Source organism: Prionailurus viverrinus, chromosome B1, assembly GCF_022837055.1.
Source record: "Prionailurus viverrinus isolate Anna chromosome B1, UM_Priviv_1.0, whole genome shotgun sequence".
In the NCBI taxonomy this organism is placed as follows: domain Eukaryota; kingdom Metazoa; phylum Chordata; class Mammalia; order Carnivora; family Felidae; genus Prionailurus; species Prionailurus viverrinus.
This window is the reverse complement of record NC_062564.1, coordinates 81656045-81675987: the sequence shown is the minus strand read 5'-3', so window position 1 is coordinate 81675987 and position 19943 is coordinate 81656045. Positions and strand designations below refer to the sequence as shown.

Sequence of the window (19943 nt, the reverse complement as noted above, 5' to 3'; positions counted from 1 at the left end):
TTGCTAATGAAGAGACCCCATCATATTATGCCAAGCAAGTCCCCCTTTCTCTTTTAAATCAATTTTTATTTATTTTTAATCAAATTAAAATGTTCTCTTATTTTTTAAATCAAAATACACCAGAGAATGCAACATGACTAGTCATTAGGGAAATGTAAATTAAAACCAGTGAGACAGCACCTCACATCCATGAGAATGGTTATCATCACAAAGACGGACAATAACAAATGTTGGAGAGGATGTGGAAAAACCAGAATCTTCATTCATTGCTAATGGGGATGTAGAATAGTACTGCCACTGTGGAAAACACTTTGACAGGTTTTTTAAAGTTAAACATAAACTTATCGTAGGAGCTAACAATTCCACCTATAGGCATATATCCAAGAGAAATGAATACATATATCTACACAAAGACTTGGACATGAATGTTCACTGCAGCATTATCCATAATAGCCAGAATTGAAAATAAGCCTTATGTCTATCATGGTGAATGGACAACAAAATTTGGTATATTCATACAATGGAATATTGCTCATCAATAAGAAGGAACAAAGTACCAAACAGCTGCAATGTGGATGAACCTCAAAAATATTACGTTAAGTAAAAGGAGGCAGAGAGACAAAACCACCTGGCAGATGATTCTGATTTCTGCGCGATGTCCAATAAAGGTAAATCTATAGGGAAAGTAGGTTAGTGGTTTTCTGGGGCTGAGGGCAGGAAAGAAGATTAGCCAAAAATGGGCATGAGAGATCTTACTGGGATAATGAAAATGCTCTAATACTATATTATGGTATTTTGATGGTTGTATAACTCAGTACATTTACTTGGAATCACTGAACTATATACTTAAAGTGGGTCAATTTTATGATATATAAGTTATATATCTCAATAAAATTGTTAAGAAATATACCAGGGCTGTTTCAGACCTTGAGAAAAATGTATACCCTTACAATTTCTGCATAGCCTTGGTTCCCTCTGATTCTAAAAGTATAAGCTGTATATTATAGAATGTTCCAGGTATGAAGATGTTTATCCCAACTTCTGGTTTCTGGTTCTGCTTGTAAGGAGCTTGGAAGATGCCTCTCCATTCTAGCAACAGGTAAAAAGCTGGACAAAATTTAAAATTAACAACTCCTCTTGGATTCATAAGAAAGGTGAGGACACAGGGAAAACTGCTGACCCCAAGATTAGAGAGACAGAAAAGGGAATATAGGTAGTGACAGTTTACCAAAGCAGAGACTCACAAGCAGAAACCACCATAGGAACCAGTAACGGGGTCTGAATATCCGAACTATACTTGATGAATCGCTGGAGCTGGGAGTTAAAAAACTCCAGGAGGACCCAGGCATAGGAAAGCACCTACCGTATTGTGAGACTTACCTTCAGGGATTTGGCCAGGCTACCACAGTAAATATCAGAGAACAATTCCCTTGTGCTTCCAGCAGGCAGAGGGGAAGTACCATTTTGAAGTACTCCAGAGTCTATGTTCTTAACAAGGTCTGCCCTTAGGAGAAACTACTTTGCCAAAGCCTAATCTGCTCGGGTATCACTATGGTAGTCTAACTGAACTGGGGGAAAAGAAAAACCAAACTCTAACTTACCTTAGCCTTCCATGAGGGAAAAGAGAAATACTCAACTCCAGCCCACTCTAGCCATCCTATTCTACCTAACATGGAAGGATGAAAACCCTAGAAACACTGTGAAGTTCACTGTCCAGAGGGATAGTCTCACTGAAAGACTGAGACCTAATCATAGGACTGTAGAATGCTTCCTCTCCCCCATACCCCATCACCTCATTATTAAGGGCCTATTTACAGCAATTCTTTTCCTTGGAACATCATGTCCAGCTATCAAGAAATGTATGTAAGCCAATTTGACAATAACTTATATTCATAAAAAAGAAAGAAATAGTTACAAGGCATACTAAAAGGCGCAAACATAATTTGAAGAGATAGAGTAAGCATCAGAACCAGACATGGCAGGATTTGGTATTATCAGACCAGGGATTTAAGGCAACTATGATTAATATTCTAAGGGCTCTAATGGATAAAGTAGACAGCATATAAGAACAGACGGGCAATGTAAGCAGAGAGATGCAAATCCTAAGAAAGAACCAAAAAAAGAAATGCCAGAGATCAAAAACACTGAGGAACAAATGAAAAATGAAAAATGCCTTTAATGGATTTATAAGTAGACTGGTCACAGCTGAGGAAAGAATCTCTGAGCTTAAAGTTATCTCAGTAAAAACACCTAAACTTGAAAAGCAATGAGAACAAAGACTAAAAAATAGGACAGAAGAGCCAAGGACTGGAACAACTACAAAAAGTATAACATATGTTTTGGGAATACTGGAAGGAGAAGAAGGAGAGAAAGGAATAGAAGAAATGTATGAACAATAACAACTGAGAATTTCCACAGGTTAATGGCAGACACCAAACCATAGATCCAGGAATCTCAGGGAACATCAAGCAGGATAAATGTAAAACAAACAAAATACTTAAACCTAGGCATATCATTTTCAAACAACAGAAAACAAAAGATAAAGAAAAAAATCCTGAACAAAGCCAGAGGGAAAAACACCTTACCTATAGAGAAACAAGAATTGTATCCAGCTTCTCCTTAGAAACTATGGAAACGAGAAGAGAGTAGCATGAAGTATTTAGTGTTGAGGAAAAAAAAAACCCACCAACCTAGAATTCTGTACCCTGTGAAATTATCCTTCAAAAGTGAAGGAGAAATGAACACTTTGTCAGACAAAGAAAAAGTGAGGGAATTTGTTGCCAGTAGATCTGCCCTTCAAGAAATGTTAAAAGTTCTATACAGAGAAGGAAAAGAATAGGTCAGAAACTCAGATCTACATAGACAAGAAAAGCATTGAAGAAGGTATAGGTAAACATAAAATCAAAACTTTTATTTTTCTAATTTTTAACCTAACAACAGTTTATTCAAAATAATAATAGTAACAAAGTATTCAATTATGTAGGCTTATGTATGTCTTCCAATAAAGGAAGCTAGAGAAAAGAAAATGTTATGAGGAAAATCATAAGGGAGAGAAAAAACATTTTATAACACTACATTGTAAAAAATCCATTGTAGGTGGGCCTTTGCAGTCCTAACACATGCTGTTAAAGGGTCAACTGTATATGTACTTATTTATGCTTAAATACAAGAGAAATGAATGACAACAACGCCATAAGGGAGGGGAGAGAGGAAATCAGGAATATTTTGTTATTATACGGCACTTGCACTACTTGTATAACATGTGGTATAATGTGACTTGAAATGTACTTGGAGTAGTTGTAACTACTCCAAACCCTAGGGCAACTATTTAAAAAGTAAAAAGAGAGGGAGGGAGAGAGGGAGGGAGGGAGGGAGAGAAATATAATTAAAATGTTAAGAAAGGAGAGAAAATGAAATCATATAAAATGCTCAACTGAAACCACAAAAGGCAGAGAAAGAGTAGAAGACAAATTTAGGAACAAGGAACAAGGGCAACAAATAGAAAACAGTAACAAATACGGTAGGTGTTAATCCAGCTATATCAATAATCCCCCAGGTGCCTTGACACTACCCAACTTCAATACTTACAAGAAAGTCAGAGTAATTAACACAATGCGGTATTGGTGAAAGAAGAGACATATAGATCAGTGGAACAGAATACAGAACCCAGAAATAGACCCACATAAATACAGGCAACCTATCTTTGACAGAGGAACAAAGGCAGTGCAATGGAGAAAAGACAGTCTTTTCAACAAATTTTGTCAGAACAACTGAACATCTGCATGCAAAAAAAAAAAAAAATCTAGACATACACTTTACACCCTTACAAAATTTTCTCAAGATGGATCATAGACCTAAATGTAAAATGCAGAAGTGTAAAACTCCAAGAATATAGCATAGGAAAAAACCTAGATGACCTTGGTATGGCAATGACTTTTTAGATATGACATCAAAAACATGCTCCATAAAAGAAATAATAGATTAGATCAGCTTTATTAAAATTAAATTTTTCTGCTCTGCAAAAGACAAGAGAATGAGAAGCCACAGATTTGGAGAAAATATTTGCAAAGATACTTTTTATAAGGAGTTGTTATTCTAAATATACAAAGAACTCTTAAAACTCAACAACAAGAAACAAACAAAAAAAAAACTGACTAAAAAATGAGCCAAAGACTTTAACAAACACCTCACTTGGAAGATATAAATATGGCAAATAATCATATGAAAAGATGCCCCACATCATATGTCATCAGGGAAATGCAAATTAGAAAACAACAATATCATTACACACATATGAAAATGGCCAAAATCTGGAACACTGACACTATCAAATGCCAGCTGGTAAAGATGAAGAGCAAACAGGCACTCTCATGCATTGCTGGTGGGAATGCAAAATGGTGCAGTCACTTTGAAAACCAGTTTGATGGTTTCTTAGGAAACTAAACATGCTCTTACCATATGATCTAGCAATTGTGGTCCTTGGGATTTATCCAAAAAAGTTGAAGACTTATGTCCACACAAATACTTACTTACACATAGATATTTATAGCAGCTTTATAATTGTCAAAATTGGGAAGCAAGGAAGACGTTCTTTAGTAAGTCAATGGATAAATGAACTGTGGCGCATCTAGACAATGTGATACTATTCAGCACTAAAAAGAAATGAGCTGTCATGGAAAGACATAGAGGAAGCTTAAGTGCATATTACAAAGTGTAAGAAGCCAATCTGAAAAGGCTACATACTATAGGATTCCAACTACCTGACATTATGGAAAAGGCAAAACCATGGATACAGTAAAAAGATCAGAGGCTGCCAGGGGCTGGGAAGGAAGAGGAATGAATAAGCAGAACACAAAGGAATTTTAGGGCAGTGAATATACTCTGTATGAAACTATAATGATAGACACATGCCATTATACATTTGTCCAAACTTATAGAATCTACAACACGAAGAGTGAACTGTAATGTGAACTGTGATTAGGATGTTACAGTGTAGGTTCACTGACTGTAATAAATGCACCACTCTGGCAGGGGGATGTTGATAATGAGAGCTATGCATGGGGTGGGGGGGAGGCAGGAGTATATGGGGACTCTATGTTCTCTCAATTTTGCTGTGAATCTAAAACTGCTCTAAAAAATAAAATCTTTTTTAAAAAAGAGCATCATTTGAAAAGTTAACTATTTTTAGATGGGAAAGGGGACATAGATAATTATTTTTTACTGGATTAAAATTTAAGAAAATTAATAAAGACTGAACACAGTCTCTACTTTAGGCTTACGTCAGGACAACCTCATAGAGAAAGCCAAAGTACATGTAAAACTGAATAATTTTGATAACATTTTAAAAATCATAGATGTATAATTTCGATGTCCCCTTAGCTATTATCAGTCTGGTTTTCTTTTTAAAATAAAATTGAAATGTGTACCATAAAAAAAATTACCTCCACCCTCAAAAGCTCCAGAATATTTACTAAACATTAACTTTTAGTCACAGTGTCATTTTACCTGACTCTTAATTTTTCCACTGGTTAAATTCTAAAGGGAAGTAAGTAATGTGTGTACAATTCCTTTGCATGGTACAAATGGGAATGTAAGAGATTTTACTCTAACCCTGGGTTTACTCCTGGTTTTCCCTCTTCATTTGGATGCAGGACTATTACCTCATATGACCAGTTCTTTCAAAAATTCACATGATGTCAAGCACAGTGTGGTAAGTCCAATATTTCTCAATGACCTTGACATAGAGAGCGCTTAAACAATCGTACCCTGCATATTTCATAAAAAACTATTTATTGTTTAAAATTACTTACTCATCAAACATGTATTTATGAACGCTTATTATGTGTGTAGCTTTCTTTTAGCTGATGGGGATACAGTGATAAACAGCCAAGGTTATAAATTGTGAACTGATGATGTTGTGTCTCTTCTTTACAGTTACCAACGTTCCTCTTTCCCATGTAAGGCAATAACTATATAGATTATATTGACAATTTAAAAACAAAAACAGCTTTTCTCTGACTGTAACCTTTCAAATAATACAGAGAAATAGAGACAGAAGTAAAAATTATCTGAAATCCTTTCCCTCCCCCCAGCGATAATTGCCATTAACATTTTAGTGAGCTACCTCAGGAATGTCTCTCTATATTTATGCATATGTAAAGATACACACACACACACACACACACACACACACACACACACACACAGAATGCCTTGATGGGATCCACTGTCCTCTGCAATCTGCTTTAATCACTGAATATTTTCATGGACATATTCTTTCAGTATTAGCAATATTTATCATTTCAATGGATACATAATGTTCCATTGACTGGATATATCCCAATGTAAAAATATCCTGTATTGCTAGGCATTTAGGTGTTTCAAATTGGCAACTATTGTAAATAATGCAGTGATGAGTAAATTTAAATGTAAAATTTTGCAATTGTACAATTATCTCCTCAGGGTACTTTCTCATAAGTAGAATTCTTGGATCAGGAGTTGTTATGCTTATTTTAAATCTTGATATATGGCCAAATTGCCTTCCAGAAAATTGGCCTCATGCACCAGCGGTCCTCAAGAGTGCCTGTTTTCCTATATTTTCTCTAACACTGGCTTTAAAAAATAATTTTAGTATTTCCCAATTGGATAGATGAAGATATTTTACTTTCCTTTTAATTTTAATTTCCTTGATTATTAGTGAGTTTGAGCATCCTCTGTTTATTACTTATTCATAGCTTTTTTGTGCTGATAGTCAATTTTCATAATTGAAGGTAGTTATGTTTTCTAAAGTCCCTACTAACACTGAAGTGGTCATTATGGAACTGTTGCTCCTAGGAGAAATGTAGGGCCAGCTTCCTGTGAGCCTCTGGTCACGACATTTCATCAACTGTAAATTTGTATTTATGTATGTTTCTGTTTAAAGCTACCTATTTCATATGTATTGTTGATTCACTGACACTGAACTAACAGCCAACAGCTCTATAAATCACGCCTGGATGAAGTTTACCTAACAAATGTATCTTTTCCATAAGGCACATCAAAGTCCTCTTGCACGTAGGAATGTTACACAGCACGTCAGCATGACACTGGGGGCCATTTCAAAAAGTGATACCACTCACAAAATGCATAAAAATGCAGAAAATGTGGCACTAAACAGGCCACAAAAAGGACACTCGTGTAAAGTACGAGAGCTGAAACAAGAAGGCAAAGTGACCTCTGGTTTGACCTCGACTGGAAACATGCACATCAGGTGACTCAACTTGTTAACTCTGTGCATGTCCTTGAATGCTTCAAAAGTGCTGCACGTATTGGCTTTGGGGTTACAAATAAATTTTAACGAGTAGGAAAATTGGAAACTACGGAATCCATGAATAATGATGACTGACTGTATTCATTTCCTTTGCCCACTTTTCTATTAGGGTGTTTAGCTTCTTCTCATTGATTTGTATAAGCTATCTCCGTATTAAGATAGTACTCTTTTGCCTATCCTACTTTATACATTTCTCCCCCTATTTTGTCTTTTGATTTCACTGTTGGTGTCTGTTACGACAGTGGGTTTTGATAGCAGTATCAAACTGCCTCCTGAATGAGGAAGCACAACACTGGAAAAAGAATTTTATTAAATTTCTATTGTTGTGAAAGCGGTTGGCATTTATTTTTATATTTTTCACAGGCACACCAAATTCCGTGTGGTGATTTTTCTCCAGCACCTCCAAATTATGAAAAATCAGGTAAGTCCTGTCCTAACCTACCACGTTACATCATGTTCTGCCTTGATTTGAATGATGGTCTTCATCTGATATTTTCACCCCTTCCAGCATCTGAGGTCATTCAAGGCCTTTTGCATTTCTGCTTCTTTCCTCCTGTCATGCACCCTGTCATTTTGTTGTACTTCTCCTAACAGTAAGGATGGCAGGATGCAGAAATAAAAGGAGGGGGAAATCCCAGAGAAACATTTCCCAGCAGCACCTCTGAAAAAGACTATACATGTGAGAAGGTTGTGGTGGTAACAGATGTTGGGTGGGACTGGGAAACTAGTATGTATGTGAGTGTTTGAAGTTATTGATTAAAAGTGATTTTGGAATACTAGTAAATTTCATTTACTCATATTACGATAGACTCTACCACAAGTACTTACACACTGCCTGTCTCTTTTACACTAGGTATGAGAATTAAAAAGCCAGCATCTAAGAATCTGATGAGCTACAAGCGACTAAAGAAAGACTTTCTGAAGCATGTAAGAATCTTTTTACTTGTCACCCAACAGTGGATCCCTGGAGTAGTGTCAGTGAGTGTGCAGTGTGGCAGTGAGGGTGGTGGTGTGTGTGCGTTCAGAGTTGGTATGAAGGGGATCCCAAATTTACAATCAAGTGACAAATAGAAAAGTACACTATCCTGATGAACATTCTTTCTTTCTTTTTTCAAAAATTTTTTAACGTTTATTCATTCTTGAGAGACAGAGCATGAGTGGGGGAGGGGCAGAGAGAGAGAGGGAGACATAGAATCTGAAGCAGGTTCCAGGCTCTGAGCTGTCAGCACCGAGCCCAAGTTGGACGCTTAACTGACTGAGCCACCCAGGTGCCCCAGTTGAGCATTCTTTCTTAAAGCATCCTGGACATTTTGTATAGATCTCTCCGGTTGTTGTGGAAACAAGCCTCAAAGAGGCTTAGGTGGATTGGAAATTTCTCTGGTACTGCCTAAATTTTCATCAGTGATATCAGTGATTTGCTGGATTCTGGCTCTTGCAAAAAAAAAAAAAAAAAAAGGCAGTAGGTTCTCAGATTGTCCTTCCTTTCTGGAGACCTACCCTGGGTGCCCAGAGTCCTGGCCCACTCTCCTCATAAGCTTGTTCCACCACCCAATATCTACTATCTCTGCTCCCCCTGACGTGGCTCTCCAGAGCAGGGCCTCTGTCTTTGCCGATCAGACTTTCTCCAAATCAAGTAATTTTCTTAAAGTTTATTTCTTTATTTTGAGAGAGAGGGAGAAGGAGAGAGAGGGCAGAGAGACAGAATCCCAAGTAGACTCCTCACCATCAGTGCAGAGCCCAACACGGGGCTTGAACTCACAAACTGTGAGATCATGGCCTGAGCTGAAGTCAAGAGTCAGACACTTAACTGACTGAGCCACCCAGATTCCCCTCAAAATCCAGTAATTTTTAACAGGATGTTAAAATGGAATTCTTTTTTTGTCTTAAAAGTTCTGGCAGAGATTCCTAAAGAATGAGTTGAAAAAAAGAATAAAAACTAGTTTCTACAAGTACTCCACTGACTTCACCTCAATATAAAAGTTACAACTAATTAGTTTTGCTATCCCATTACTTTTGTTTATTAAGATTTATCTTTAAATTAACTTGAAAAAGGGGTTAAGCATCTGACTTCGGCTCAGGTCATGATCTCATGGTTTGTGGGTTTGAGCCCTGCATCGGGGGCTCTGTGATGACAGCTCTGAGTCTGGAGCTTGCTTTGGATTCCGTGTCTCCCTCTCTCTCTGCACCTCCCCCACTCAAGCTCTGTCTCTCTCTGTCTCTCAAAAATAAATAAATGTCAAAAAATAAAATAAAATAAGTGGACTTGAAAAAAATCCCAGCCTCACCCTAAGTAATTGTATTTGTGACACCACAGATTTGGTATTCCTAGTTGTATGTATTAGACAAAAACCCTGACTATTAAAATAAGAAATGTTATTCAGGTACCACCTAACATTATCACAAAAACCACCAGTTACATGTACATATCATTTTGGAACATGCTAGTCTTTGAGCACCAACTAGCTAATCTCACAAAATTAGCTAATGGGGCCTGGCTAGACAACCCACCTGGGTTCCCCGGTACCATTCAATGATGGCCTTCCAAAAATTGTGCACTTTTCTTGATTTTTCTGCTTTAGGCTTTGATACCTTTCCTAGGGAACATTGTAAGCATGACAGGGCAGGGCTGTGGTAGGCTGTGGAGGGAGTTCTTTGGGGGCATTTGAAGCTGGGCAGTGGACTAAAGGATGTATTGTACGGGTGGCCGGGGACCTCCCTTCACTGTAGGGTTGCTGCATCCTTCTAGGAAGGGTAGATGATTTCCTGAAAGTGTATTTACTGCTAGCCGGGCCTCCTGGGGTTTGCTTGGGAGAATCATTAACCATTGCTAAATAAATCAGTCCCTCTTGCTGCGTGGAGTTGTACTGGTTCCAAGCGATTCCACTGCCAGTAGCTGCAGCTGCTCTTGGGAACAGTTGCCTTTCTCTTTGAGATACTTCCCCGGCCCCCACCCCTAAAGTGACTTTACTATACTCACAGTGGCCTCTTTTAAGTCAACAATTCCTGACAAATTAGTGGCATTACATCCTACTCTTGATTTTGCGGTACAACAGGCTAAAAGTACTCCCCGTCCCGAACCTCGCTGCTCCCACGAAGAATATGGGGTACTTGTTTGGGAAACTTGGGGCTTGAAGTTCTGACCAAAAAAAACCAAATAAACCATGACCTTTTATTTATTAGACAAGGCAAAATCTTAAAATTTTTTAGAGGTGCTATATTTTGGGGGAGAACAAGCAATGAGGGGTACAATGTACAAATTCGTGCATCAGCAAAAAGTAGGGATTGAATGAAATCCTCAGCAACACGTAAGGACTGGATGAAATTTTCAACCATCATTAACAATATTCTCAGTTTTTAAAGAATCTGCTTGGCGTTGAATGCCTTGGTAACCATCTTCTTAATACTGCTTTTCCTGGGCCCTATCTTCAAGGAACTCACGTTGTAAAATTGTCAAGTAGAGAAACTCACACCCAGGAATGTCCATACTAAAGGAACCCTAGGGGAGGCAGGGGAAACAATCTTACCACTCACGAATGATTAAGTAAGGGGCGGGAGAGAAGCAGCGATGGTTTGTGATGCCAGGGTTCTTACATGTTTTCTCTCTCCTGCGTTTGGACTGGCCTTCCTAACAGAGACACGATACATGTAATAGGTTAACGGAGATGGAAGAAAATGCAGGAACAATCCCGACTCCTGCTCAAGAATGAGGTCTTGGCAACTTCACTCCCAGTTCCGTGCAGAAAGTAACCTCAGTGGAAGGGCAAGGGCTAACAACCAGGCCATTTTTCTCCAGCTTCAGGAACCGTGTAATTCGGCCAGCAAGGTTGGCTCGTCTGAAGACTCAGAAAGTGATCAGTACTCCGTTTATAGCCTGGGAGGATCGTTCTCGTCACTGAGCTGAGTCGGAAAACCCAGTCCCAGAGCTGGAGGCCTGCAGCTTCGTTTAGTTAAAGACTTTGAGGTAAGAGTGGGCCCGGTAAGATCTAGACCTTAACCGACTGGCTTTTTCAGACACTTCCCTGGGCTTCAAACACCCTCCATCCCTCGATTTTTTTTCCCTCTTAAATTGGAAGCGGGAACAAAAGTTATCGGTGTAATCATTACATAAAATCATTTTTTTAAGTGTTAATACCTGGAGCCACCCTTCTCTGCAAGAACCACAGAAATGGTGCTGTGGCCCCCACAGCTGCAGGCTCCAGCATCAACGGGCCGGTCCCCTCTAGCTGGAACCCCGGGCGGGGAGGGCCGCAGGGGCGTGAGAAAGGCTTTTTTGTATTCAGAGCAATAGCCCAGAAGAGCCGCAGCCTTCCACGGCCAGGCTTTCCTCCGCAGCGGCGCCGCGGGGAAGCAAACGCGCCCGGGCCGTGGGACACGCGGCGGTGATTCCGGGGACGCCGGCTGGGAGCTGGGGGCGGGGAATGCCGCGGCTTTTCCAGCCCCTGCTCTCCCGGGAGGAGCCTCGCGGCCTCCACGCCCCGCCCACGCCCCGCCCCTCTGTCCGCCGCGGACTTCCTCTCCCCCTCCCCCTGCTCCCCCTCCCCCCCACGCTCCTCCCTCCCGCAGCTCCGCACGTCCCGTCCGCCTCCCGCTCTCCCCGGCGCCGCGCGGTGGAGGCGGGGCCCAGGCGCGGCTGCCGTGGCGGCGGCGCGAAGTCCCTGCGCGCGGGAAGGAGCCAGACGCGGTCCAGGGCCGCAAAGCGTCCCAACGGCTCGTGTTCTTTGAGGGCAAGCGGAACAGTGTGGTTACGAAAGTAGCTACTTCCTACCCCTTGCTGCCCACCTCCCGCCCCGCCCTCTGCCCCTTCCTCCATTTACTCCCATTTACCCAGACCGTCCTTCACATGATTGCTGTTGAATAGAAAAGGTAATTCATTAAAAGTCGCACCACCACCCCTACCACCCCCCCCACCTCCCCCCCCCACCTCCCCCCCCCACCCCCCCCACCCCCCGCCCGCCTCAACTCCTAGTGGTTATTTTTGTTCTTTAACCCGGGTTAGGCTAAATACATTCCCGGGAAGCCATCTGGTCTGGTTCCCGGGATCCCTTCGTATGGTTTCCATTAAGCTCGCCAAACCGTGCATTGAAAATGTAGCCTTGGAGCCACTCAGGAACCTCCAGGATTTTTGCTTTTGCCAACCTCGTTTAGAGAATCTCAGGCAGAGGGAGGTAAAGGCCTCTGTTTAAGTTCTGAGTCAGGTACCCAATGTTCTGGCCTATGTTGTAATTAATATGCTTGACTACTCCAAGAAAATACAACTCTCCATGTCAATTGGCATCATTCCTTCCTTCCTTCATTCATTCAGTATTTGTTTACCAGATGCAAGGCATTGCTTATTAGAGTTGTGTTTTAATTCTAAAACTCTATGTTAACGGCTTTACAGATGAGGTTACAAAATAACCTGGCCACAGAAATTCAGTTCGGACAGCAGCATTTGTGCGGTTGGGTCTACACCTTTTCTTCTGTTGTCTCCCATTTCTCTATCCCCCACAGACAAAAAACAAATACTGGCTTGTGGGAACATACTCCCTTACACATGGATTGGGGTTTATGGTCCAAGAAAAAAGGAAACAGATTCATACATAGTGTTATAACTGCAAAGTTCCTTAGAATTCATCACAATAAGCCTGTCAGTTTATTGAGGAGACTCTGAAAGTGTAGAGAAGGTCACTCGGCTTTCAGTACTGTGGCCTAATTTGAGGAAGAGACAGAGACATCAAGTGCCTTCTCATATACTGCACAAAGGACTTTGGTCAAACTCAATTCAGTTGTAGTACATCCTCTCTCTTGCCCTTCACTCCGCAGTCCCTTCTCTGTCCCACTCTGGATCTTGCCTGGGGAGGGAGGTGTTACAGCCCTTTCTTCCTTCCCCTAGCCTACGCTTCACTCCCTTCTTTCTCTTTTTCTTCCCTTGCTATCTCCACCACCACCCCCAACCCCTGACCATGAGATTTTATTTGGGTTTTTAAAATGAAACCAGGTGCTGCATAAAACAAAAGCAAAGTAATAACAAGGAAAGACTATCCAATGCCTAAGGAATGTGCTGAGTTTTATGACTCAGGCTGTCCTGGCAAAGAACTCCGACTTACATGGAGAGGTGGGTGGCACAGAGCACGGACCATACATGGCAGCCCTGGCCTCCCCAGATAGGCACGGTCAAGGCAGCCTGTGACTCATTTTCATAAAACCAGAGACTCTTGTTCCTTGTGGAGCAAGACTTCCTGGAGGCTAGAGCCAAATGATCTTCAACTTGTCCCTACGGGGCCAGTTCAGCCTGACATAGCAGGGGCCACCTTGATGTTTGCAGGGGAAAGGAGCCTGGGCAGAAGGCCATCCCTGGGAAAGAAACAGGCTTGCTGGACTTGGGCAAGGGTTTTGGTGCACTGAAGTGATGAGTAACACGTATGCTGCAAAGAGACATGAAAAATTGGCTCGTATTGTACTGGAGACAATGGCTTATGAGCTCCAGGTGACAGGACTGCCCCAGTGCCTTGGAAGAGGAGAGTGTGGCAGAGGTGCTGGGAGCCCAAAGGGTGTTTGCTCTTTGCAGTGGTGGGTGGTGAAGAGCGCAGGAAAAGCTGGTCCGGTTCTGGCGCCATTTCTGGGGGGGCTATTGCTAATGCAATCGAGAGTAAGTAAGGGCAGGAGTGGGGGTCTCTCCATAAACACTCCAGAGACACCCAGGCACACATGCTCACATTCTGAGAATTCTTTGCACATGAGCATAGGAATGGGGTGAGGTGTACATTTTTTCTGTTACTAAGAGACAGGCTGAGAGAGCTGAGAACGAGAAGGAGAATGTCTCTCCCAGCAGAGGTGGTGGGAGGGGTCTGAACTTGGGTGACAAGGATCTGTTTGTGCCTCCTTCATTGCACAAGCCTGGGTAGAACAGGACTGATAGTGTTCTTCTGGTTTCTGCCCACCTCAGAGGAGGCTGTCCCTTTTTGAATGAGAATGAATCTTGACTGGCGTAAATGAGATCTTCGTGCAGCAGCCTCTTGGGATGGGGCCTTATTTTTCCTTTTCTTCTTTCCCTTTCCATGGAATACCCGTTGAAAAGCTACAGTGACTATTCCATAATTGCAGGAAAATTGCAGGAAAAGCTCAACTTTTTCATTAAAGTCTACTTACCTGGAAAAATAAAGTCTTTTAAGGACCATGACTTCATAAATATTTATAGTGTGAACAGGCGTCACTCTGGTCCTGTAGGAGAATGGGCTCATTCAGTTTTATTTATGATGTGACACTCGGGTGAGTGACATCCGTCATCTGGGTCGGTCCTACACTCTGTTCCACTGAAGCATGTTTATGGAGTGATTATGCCTGCAAATATTTGCTATATTTAGTCCCTCTCCTCCCCTAACCCCCTCTTAGCCTTTTAAACTCCCCAAACCAGCAAAAAGCCAAGCTTATGATCTAGGGAAGATTTGAACCCTAATGACAAGGCACAGGGGCTGGAACAAATGCTATAGAAGCATTTGACGAGCTGCGAGGCAATTTGAGTGGGAGCAATGGTGGTTATTATAGCATTCATACACTGCGGTGTTTTTGTTGGGCCTGTATCTAGCAGGTGAGAGCTCTCAGCTGGGCGTTTGACAGGTGATGGGCACAAGCCTGGGTGATGAACGCAGATGGGTACTTATGAAACTTTCTTTCCTGGGGAGCTTTCTCTGGACAGGCTCTCATAGCCCTCAAATCTGTCACTGTGCACCCTGGGGATCTGGGGGCAGGGGACAGTGTGAACTCTGTGGCCTCCCCTGGGTCAAGGTTTCTGGTGAAACCCGAGGCTGTCCCCTCTCAGCCACACCTGGCCCCTGGCTGTGGGGTAGCAGCTGCCCTTCTTCAGCTGGGGAGGAGGGAGGGCCACCTTTGGTTTCTAGTTTTACAGCTACACATGCCCTGACCTAGGCATTCCAGGCTGGACCCAGGCCTGCTCCTGGGCTCAGTGCTTGCCTGGGATCGGCTTGGCCACCTATTGTTTATCCTGGGAAGGGCCAGGTCTTGGCACAGAGGCCTGAACTGTTGCCAGCATTTTATTTTTAGAGACAGGAAAATGTTTGCTTTTTGGCAGCTTCTTTTTTTTTTTTCTTTTTTTTTTGGCACACACCGGGACGGCACAAAAAAAGTTCAAGTGAGAGATTCCAAGCCTTAAATTCATGGCATGTGACATAGGCAATAGTACCATGAACCTCTCAACAGAAGCCTTTGTGGAGCCTAAGGCTTTCCATTAGCAGGCCTCTTGTGTGGAGTGGGTCCTGCCTGTTCCCTCCCCCCACACCCACCGTCAGCAAGAGGTCTCTAGTCCATAGACCCCCAAACTGGACATTTGATGAGTCCTTTTGCGATGTGTCAGCTGGTCTGAGATTTTGTAGTTCTTACCTCCATTCATTTCCTTCTCTGCCAATTCATAATGCAGTCCAACTTGGTAGACAGAGGAAGAAAAACAATCAGCCCGCTAAATCTGATGTTTATCGCCCCTCCTCAGACCCACTGTCATTGTCATCACGATGCTTGGGGCAAAGCATCCAGCTTCCATGGCAAGAAGGGCATTACTACACTTGGAGAGTCCATTTCCAACTTTCATTGAAAATTATTATTTGTCCCAACATTGTCCCTCTTAAAACATATTTTCTAGGTCCTGGGATTCTAATTACTGACAATTTATCGGAAAGCACTATGTAAACTGTAAGACATCGGGCAATGGTAAAATGGAATGGAAACAAAAAACCAGAAGCAGACCCATAAATACAGGGAACAAGCTGGTGGTTGTCAGAAGGAAGGGGGGGGGGTGAGAGGAGGGGCGAAATAGGTGAAGAGGATTCAGAGGTACGAACTTCCCGATAGAAAATAAGTCACGGAGGTGCAAACTACAGCATAGGGAATATAGTCAGTAATACTGTAATAACATTATGTGGTGACAGACGGTGATTACACTTACCGTAGTGAGCACTGAGTAACGTATAGAATTGCTGAGTCATGATGTTGTTTACACCTGACACTGATATAACATTGCATATCAATTATGCTTCCATAATAAAATTTTTAAAAAAAGAAGTTGAATTGCATTTTCTACCTTCCTTTCTCCCCAACCTTTCCAAAAATTACTTTCTTTTTCATTGAAGTATGGTTGACACACAATGTTAGTCTCAGGTGTGCAGCATAGTGATTTGACAAATCTGGATGTTATGCAATGATCATCACAAGTGTAGCTACCATCTGTCACCATTCAACCCTATTGCAACATCCTTGACTATATTCCCTTTCATCCCTGTGATTTATTCATTCCATAACTGGAAGCCTGTGCCTCCTCACCCCTTCACACGTTTTGTCCACCTTCCTCCTCCCTCTGTGGCAACCACCACACACACACACACACACACACACACACACACACACACACCCTTTTAATTACAAAAATAAAACACACGTACATTTGGGGCATTTGACTGGCTCAGTTGGTAGAGCAAGCAACTCTTGATCTCGGGGTTGTGAGTTCAAGCCCCATGGTCGGTGCAGAGTTTACTTTGAAAAAACAAACAAACATGAATATATTCTTCTTTGCCACTTGATTACCTTTCATTTTTCTTTTTGCTGGAGTACATCCTCTGTTAGGTTCCTTTTGCTCTCTCTCTTTTCTCCGCCAGAAAGTGTCTGTGGATAATACATTTTTCTGAGGGCTTGTGTGTCTGAGAATATATTTTCATCTCTCTCTTGAGTGTTAGAGTTGTTATACAACTCTAAGTTTGAATTTACTTTTCCTGAACATGTCTAAGCTCTTGTTCCATTGTTTTCTTGAAACTTCCATGGTTGATCTGAATTTCACTCCATTGTAGGTAATTTATCTGAATCCTATTTTACCTTTTAGGACTTTTTTCACCTTGATGTTCTGGAGTTTTAGTATAATATCTGTATGTGTCAGTTTATTTTTAAAATTTGTCCTCCTTAAGACTGATAGGCTTAAGGGTCAATCTGAGGGCTCCAGTCTTTCTTTAGTTCTAAGATGTGGGGCGGTGAGGAAAAAAGCCAGAAAAGTTATAGTGATCTATACGAAAGTGCCAGGGAGTGGAGAAAAGGAACTAGGTGGCCTGAGTATTGGGAGGAATTTTAAGGGGTTCTAAAGAGAGGGAGAAGAGTAATATTTGAAGGGATTCATCATCAGTAAGGTAAGGAAAATGTCCTCAGAAGAGTTTTTAAGATCTGTGGATGTACATCAAGACTATATTCCCCTCTTTGGTGTTTTAGGGAGAGGCTAACACTTGAATTGCTGTTTGTTATATTTTTTCTGTGGGAATGTTTTTTCTGTGATCTGTGGCTGAGACTGAACCACAGACTGCCTTGGATTAATTAGTTATAGAAACAATTATTCTTATTCTTATTAAGCAAGTATTTTCTTTCACTCTTTCTCTCATTCTCCCTCTCCTCTCAACTTCCCCTCCTGGTCCAGGCTGCAGGGTCTTCTTTTACATAATGAAGAAATGGAATTACATGCTCTGAGGTCCAGCCACTTCTCTATGACTCTCATTCCCTCTCTCTTACTCATCTTTCATTTACCTACCCAAACATTCTTTTTTAATGGCTAATAGCTCATAAGAAGCATAGACAAATAGTTTGTTCATTCATTTCTGTAATCTAATTAGTCACTAAATGAGCTGTCATGAGTAGACTATAGATTTGGACAGAGAAGATGGGATGTGACCAAGCTTATAGCAGGTCAGGACTCCTGGCTTAAGATCTGGCGTGTGAAGTTTTGCCAACCTCCCCAGAAGCAACTACTCTATCCTGAGGAATTTCTTCCACAGATTGTCTCAGCCCACCCACTGGAGTTGATATGTGGCAAAGGGGAGAGATGGGAAAGGCTCCACTTACAACAGCATCTCTGAGCAGACAAAGGCCAAAGATGGCAACAAAATTAAATTATTCTTTGGGGCACCTGCGTGGATCCATTGGTTAAGCGTCTGACTCTTGGTTCTGGCTCAGGTCATGATCTCACGGTTCGAATCGGGCTCCACACTGACAGCACGGAGCTTGCCTGGGATTTTCTCTCTCTCCCTCTCTCTCTCTCTGCCCCTCCTCTGCTCTCTCTGTCTCTCAAAATAAATAAACTTACAAAAAACTTTAAAAAATTAAATTATTCTTCTTGAAACCTAATCATTGAATCAGTTTTTATTTTTACCATGTGCATGTATTACCCTTTAAACAGTACTAAAACTTGTTATTAAACTTTTACAAGTATGAGGACTATAGGAGTAATCATTGAGGGTCCAAATTCTCCTAGGAGATTTGGATTGCATGAGGGCTATTTCTTCCACTTCTAAATATACACATTAAAGTGTTTGATAGGAAGAGACAGTAAACATATGCAGCCTATATAATTTGAATTACTCACTCTCCAAACTCAACAGTAATTAGGGCTTGAGTAGCTACAGGCCCAACACCCCTGACAAATACTGAGCTGGTCGATAGATGCTATTCTTCTCATTAGACTTTGAGACATGCCTAAGTAGGAATGCAGTATATCATATTAATACCATTTTGATGTGTAATGTGGCTCTTTTCAGATGACTTCCTACATAGTGATTGAACTTTGGTAAGTGGATGCCTGATGGTCTTGGGTAGGATCAAGATGGGAATGAACTTTCAAGTGCTGAAACTCTATCAAGGTCAAACTCTGCTGACCCTCCCCATTCTAGACGGAGGAATTTGTTCTGTGGATTCTCTAGGTTCAGCCATCGGAGCTGATGTAGGACCTGGAGGAAAGAGATTTTTTTTTTTAATCTGGTGTTTATTTATTTTGAGAGAGAGAGAGAGAGAGAGAGAGAGAGAGAGAGAGAGAGAGAGAGATACAGAGTCTGATGAGGGACTCAAAATCACAAACCGTGAGATCATGACCTGAGCTGAAATCGAGTCAGATGTTCAACTGAGTGAGCCACCCAGGTGCCCTGTGGACACAGAGGAGAGAATTTTGGAAAAGGGAAAAAGGATTGATGTTCAACCAACAATAGCATCTCTGAGGGCAGAAGATGCACTCAGAATTAAGTTCAAGAATCCTTTGAAAATGTAGGGCAGCCAGGTGAGACCGGTTCACTTGGACCCTGAAGGAGATCGGGTGTTTCTTCCAGTTGCCATCAACATTTCTTCTTTTCTGGAATGCAAGGTTTCCTCTACTTTGTGTGTGACCAGTGCTCCGTGCATCTCCAGAGAGGGTATATGCTTTCCATGTCATAGGTACTCCTGCCCTTCTGCGAAGAGTGTGACAGTGTGAGGTTTTTAAAAACTATGTGTTACAAAAGAAACTTGCATTTACTTTATAATCGCATAATGTTGTACAGTATTTAAAATTTTTGGTTCATCTCTAACTGATCGTGTCTCCTGACTCTTCAGCTGTCCTACGTTGTCCTTCAGCTTCTGTCTAGACTTTCTGTTCAGCAGTAAATGCTGTATACATTTGTCTGTAAATACTTTTCTGGAATTAGGTGCCTAAGGAAAGAATCCATTTTTAAAGGGAGAGAACCTGAAATAATAACCACCCTTTTTTTTTGAAAATGTAGGTTTTCATATAACAACATTTGTAAAAGCAGGCCCACCTCTCAAGAAACACATGACAAGTATCTAGCAGATGTCATTACTGCAAAGCATT

At 41.5% G+C, this 19943-nt stretch overlaps 2 protein-coding genes across 3 annotated transcripts in view; one reads left to right on the top strand and one right to left on the bottom strand.

Moving 5' to 3' along the window:
- CB1H4orf51 (chromosome B1 C4orf51 homolog) overlaps window positions 1-19943 on the top strand; it is a 46198-nt gene that overhangs the window by 20226 nt on the left and 6029 nt on the right. Inside the window, exons 3-6 of one of the 2 annotated variants that reach the window (XR_007151671.1) lie at window positions 5652-5710; window positions 7673-7730; window positions 8163-8236; window positions 11103-11270. Coding sequence is in view for 1 of the 2 variants with exons in the window: in XM_047856741.1 (XP_047712697.1) it covers window positions 5652-5710; window positions 7673-7730; window positions 8163-8236; window positions 11103-11210 (299 nt within the window). In the remaining variant the exon portion in view is untranslated. Of the gene's footprint in view, window positions 1-5651; window positions 5711-7672; window positions 7731-8162; window positions 8237-11102; window positions 11364-19943 lie in introns of those variants that run through there. The other variant, XM_047856741.1, reaches the window with a different exon arrangement.
- Window positions 14067-19943, bottom strand: part of ZNF827 (zinc finger protein 827) — a 188337-nt gene continuing 182460 nt past the window's right edge. The window contains exon 14 of the transcript XR_007151669.1: window positions 14067-14077. The gene's annotated coding sequence lies outside the window, so the exon portion shown is untranslated. The remainder of the gene's footprint in view (window positions 14078-19943) is intronic.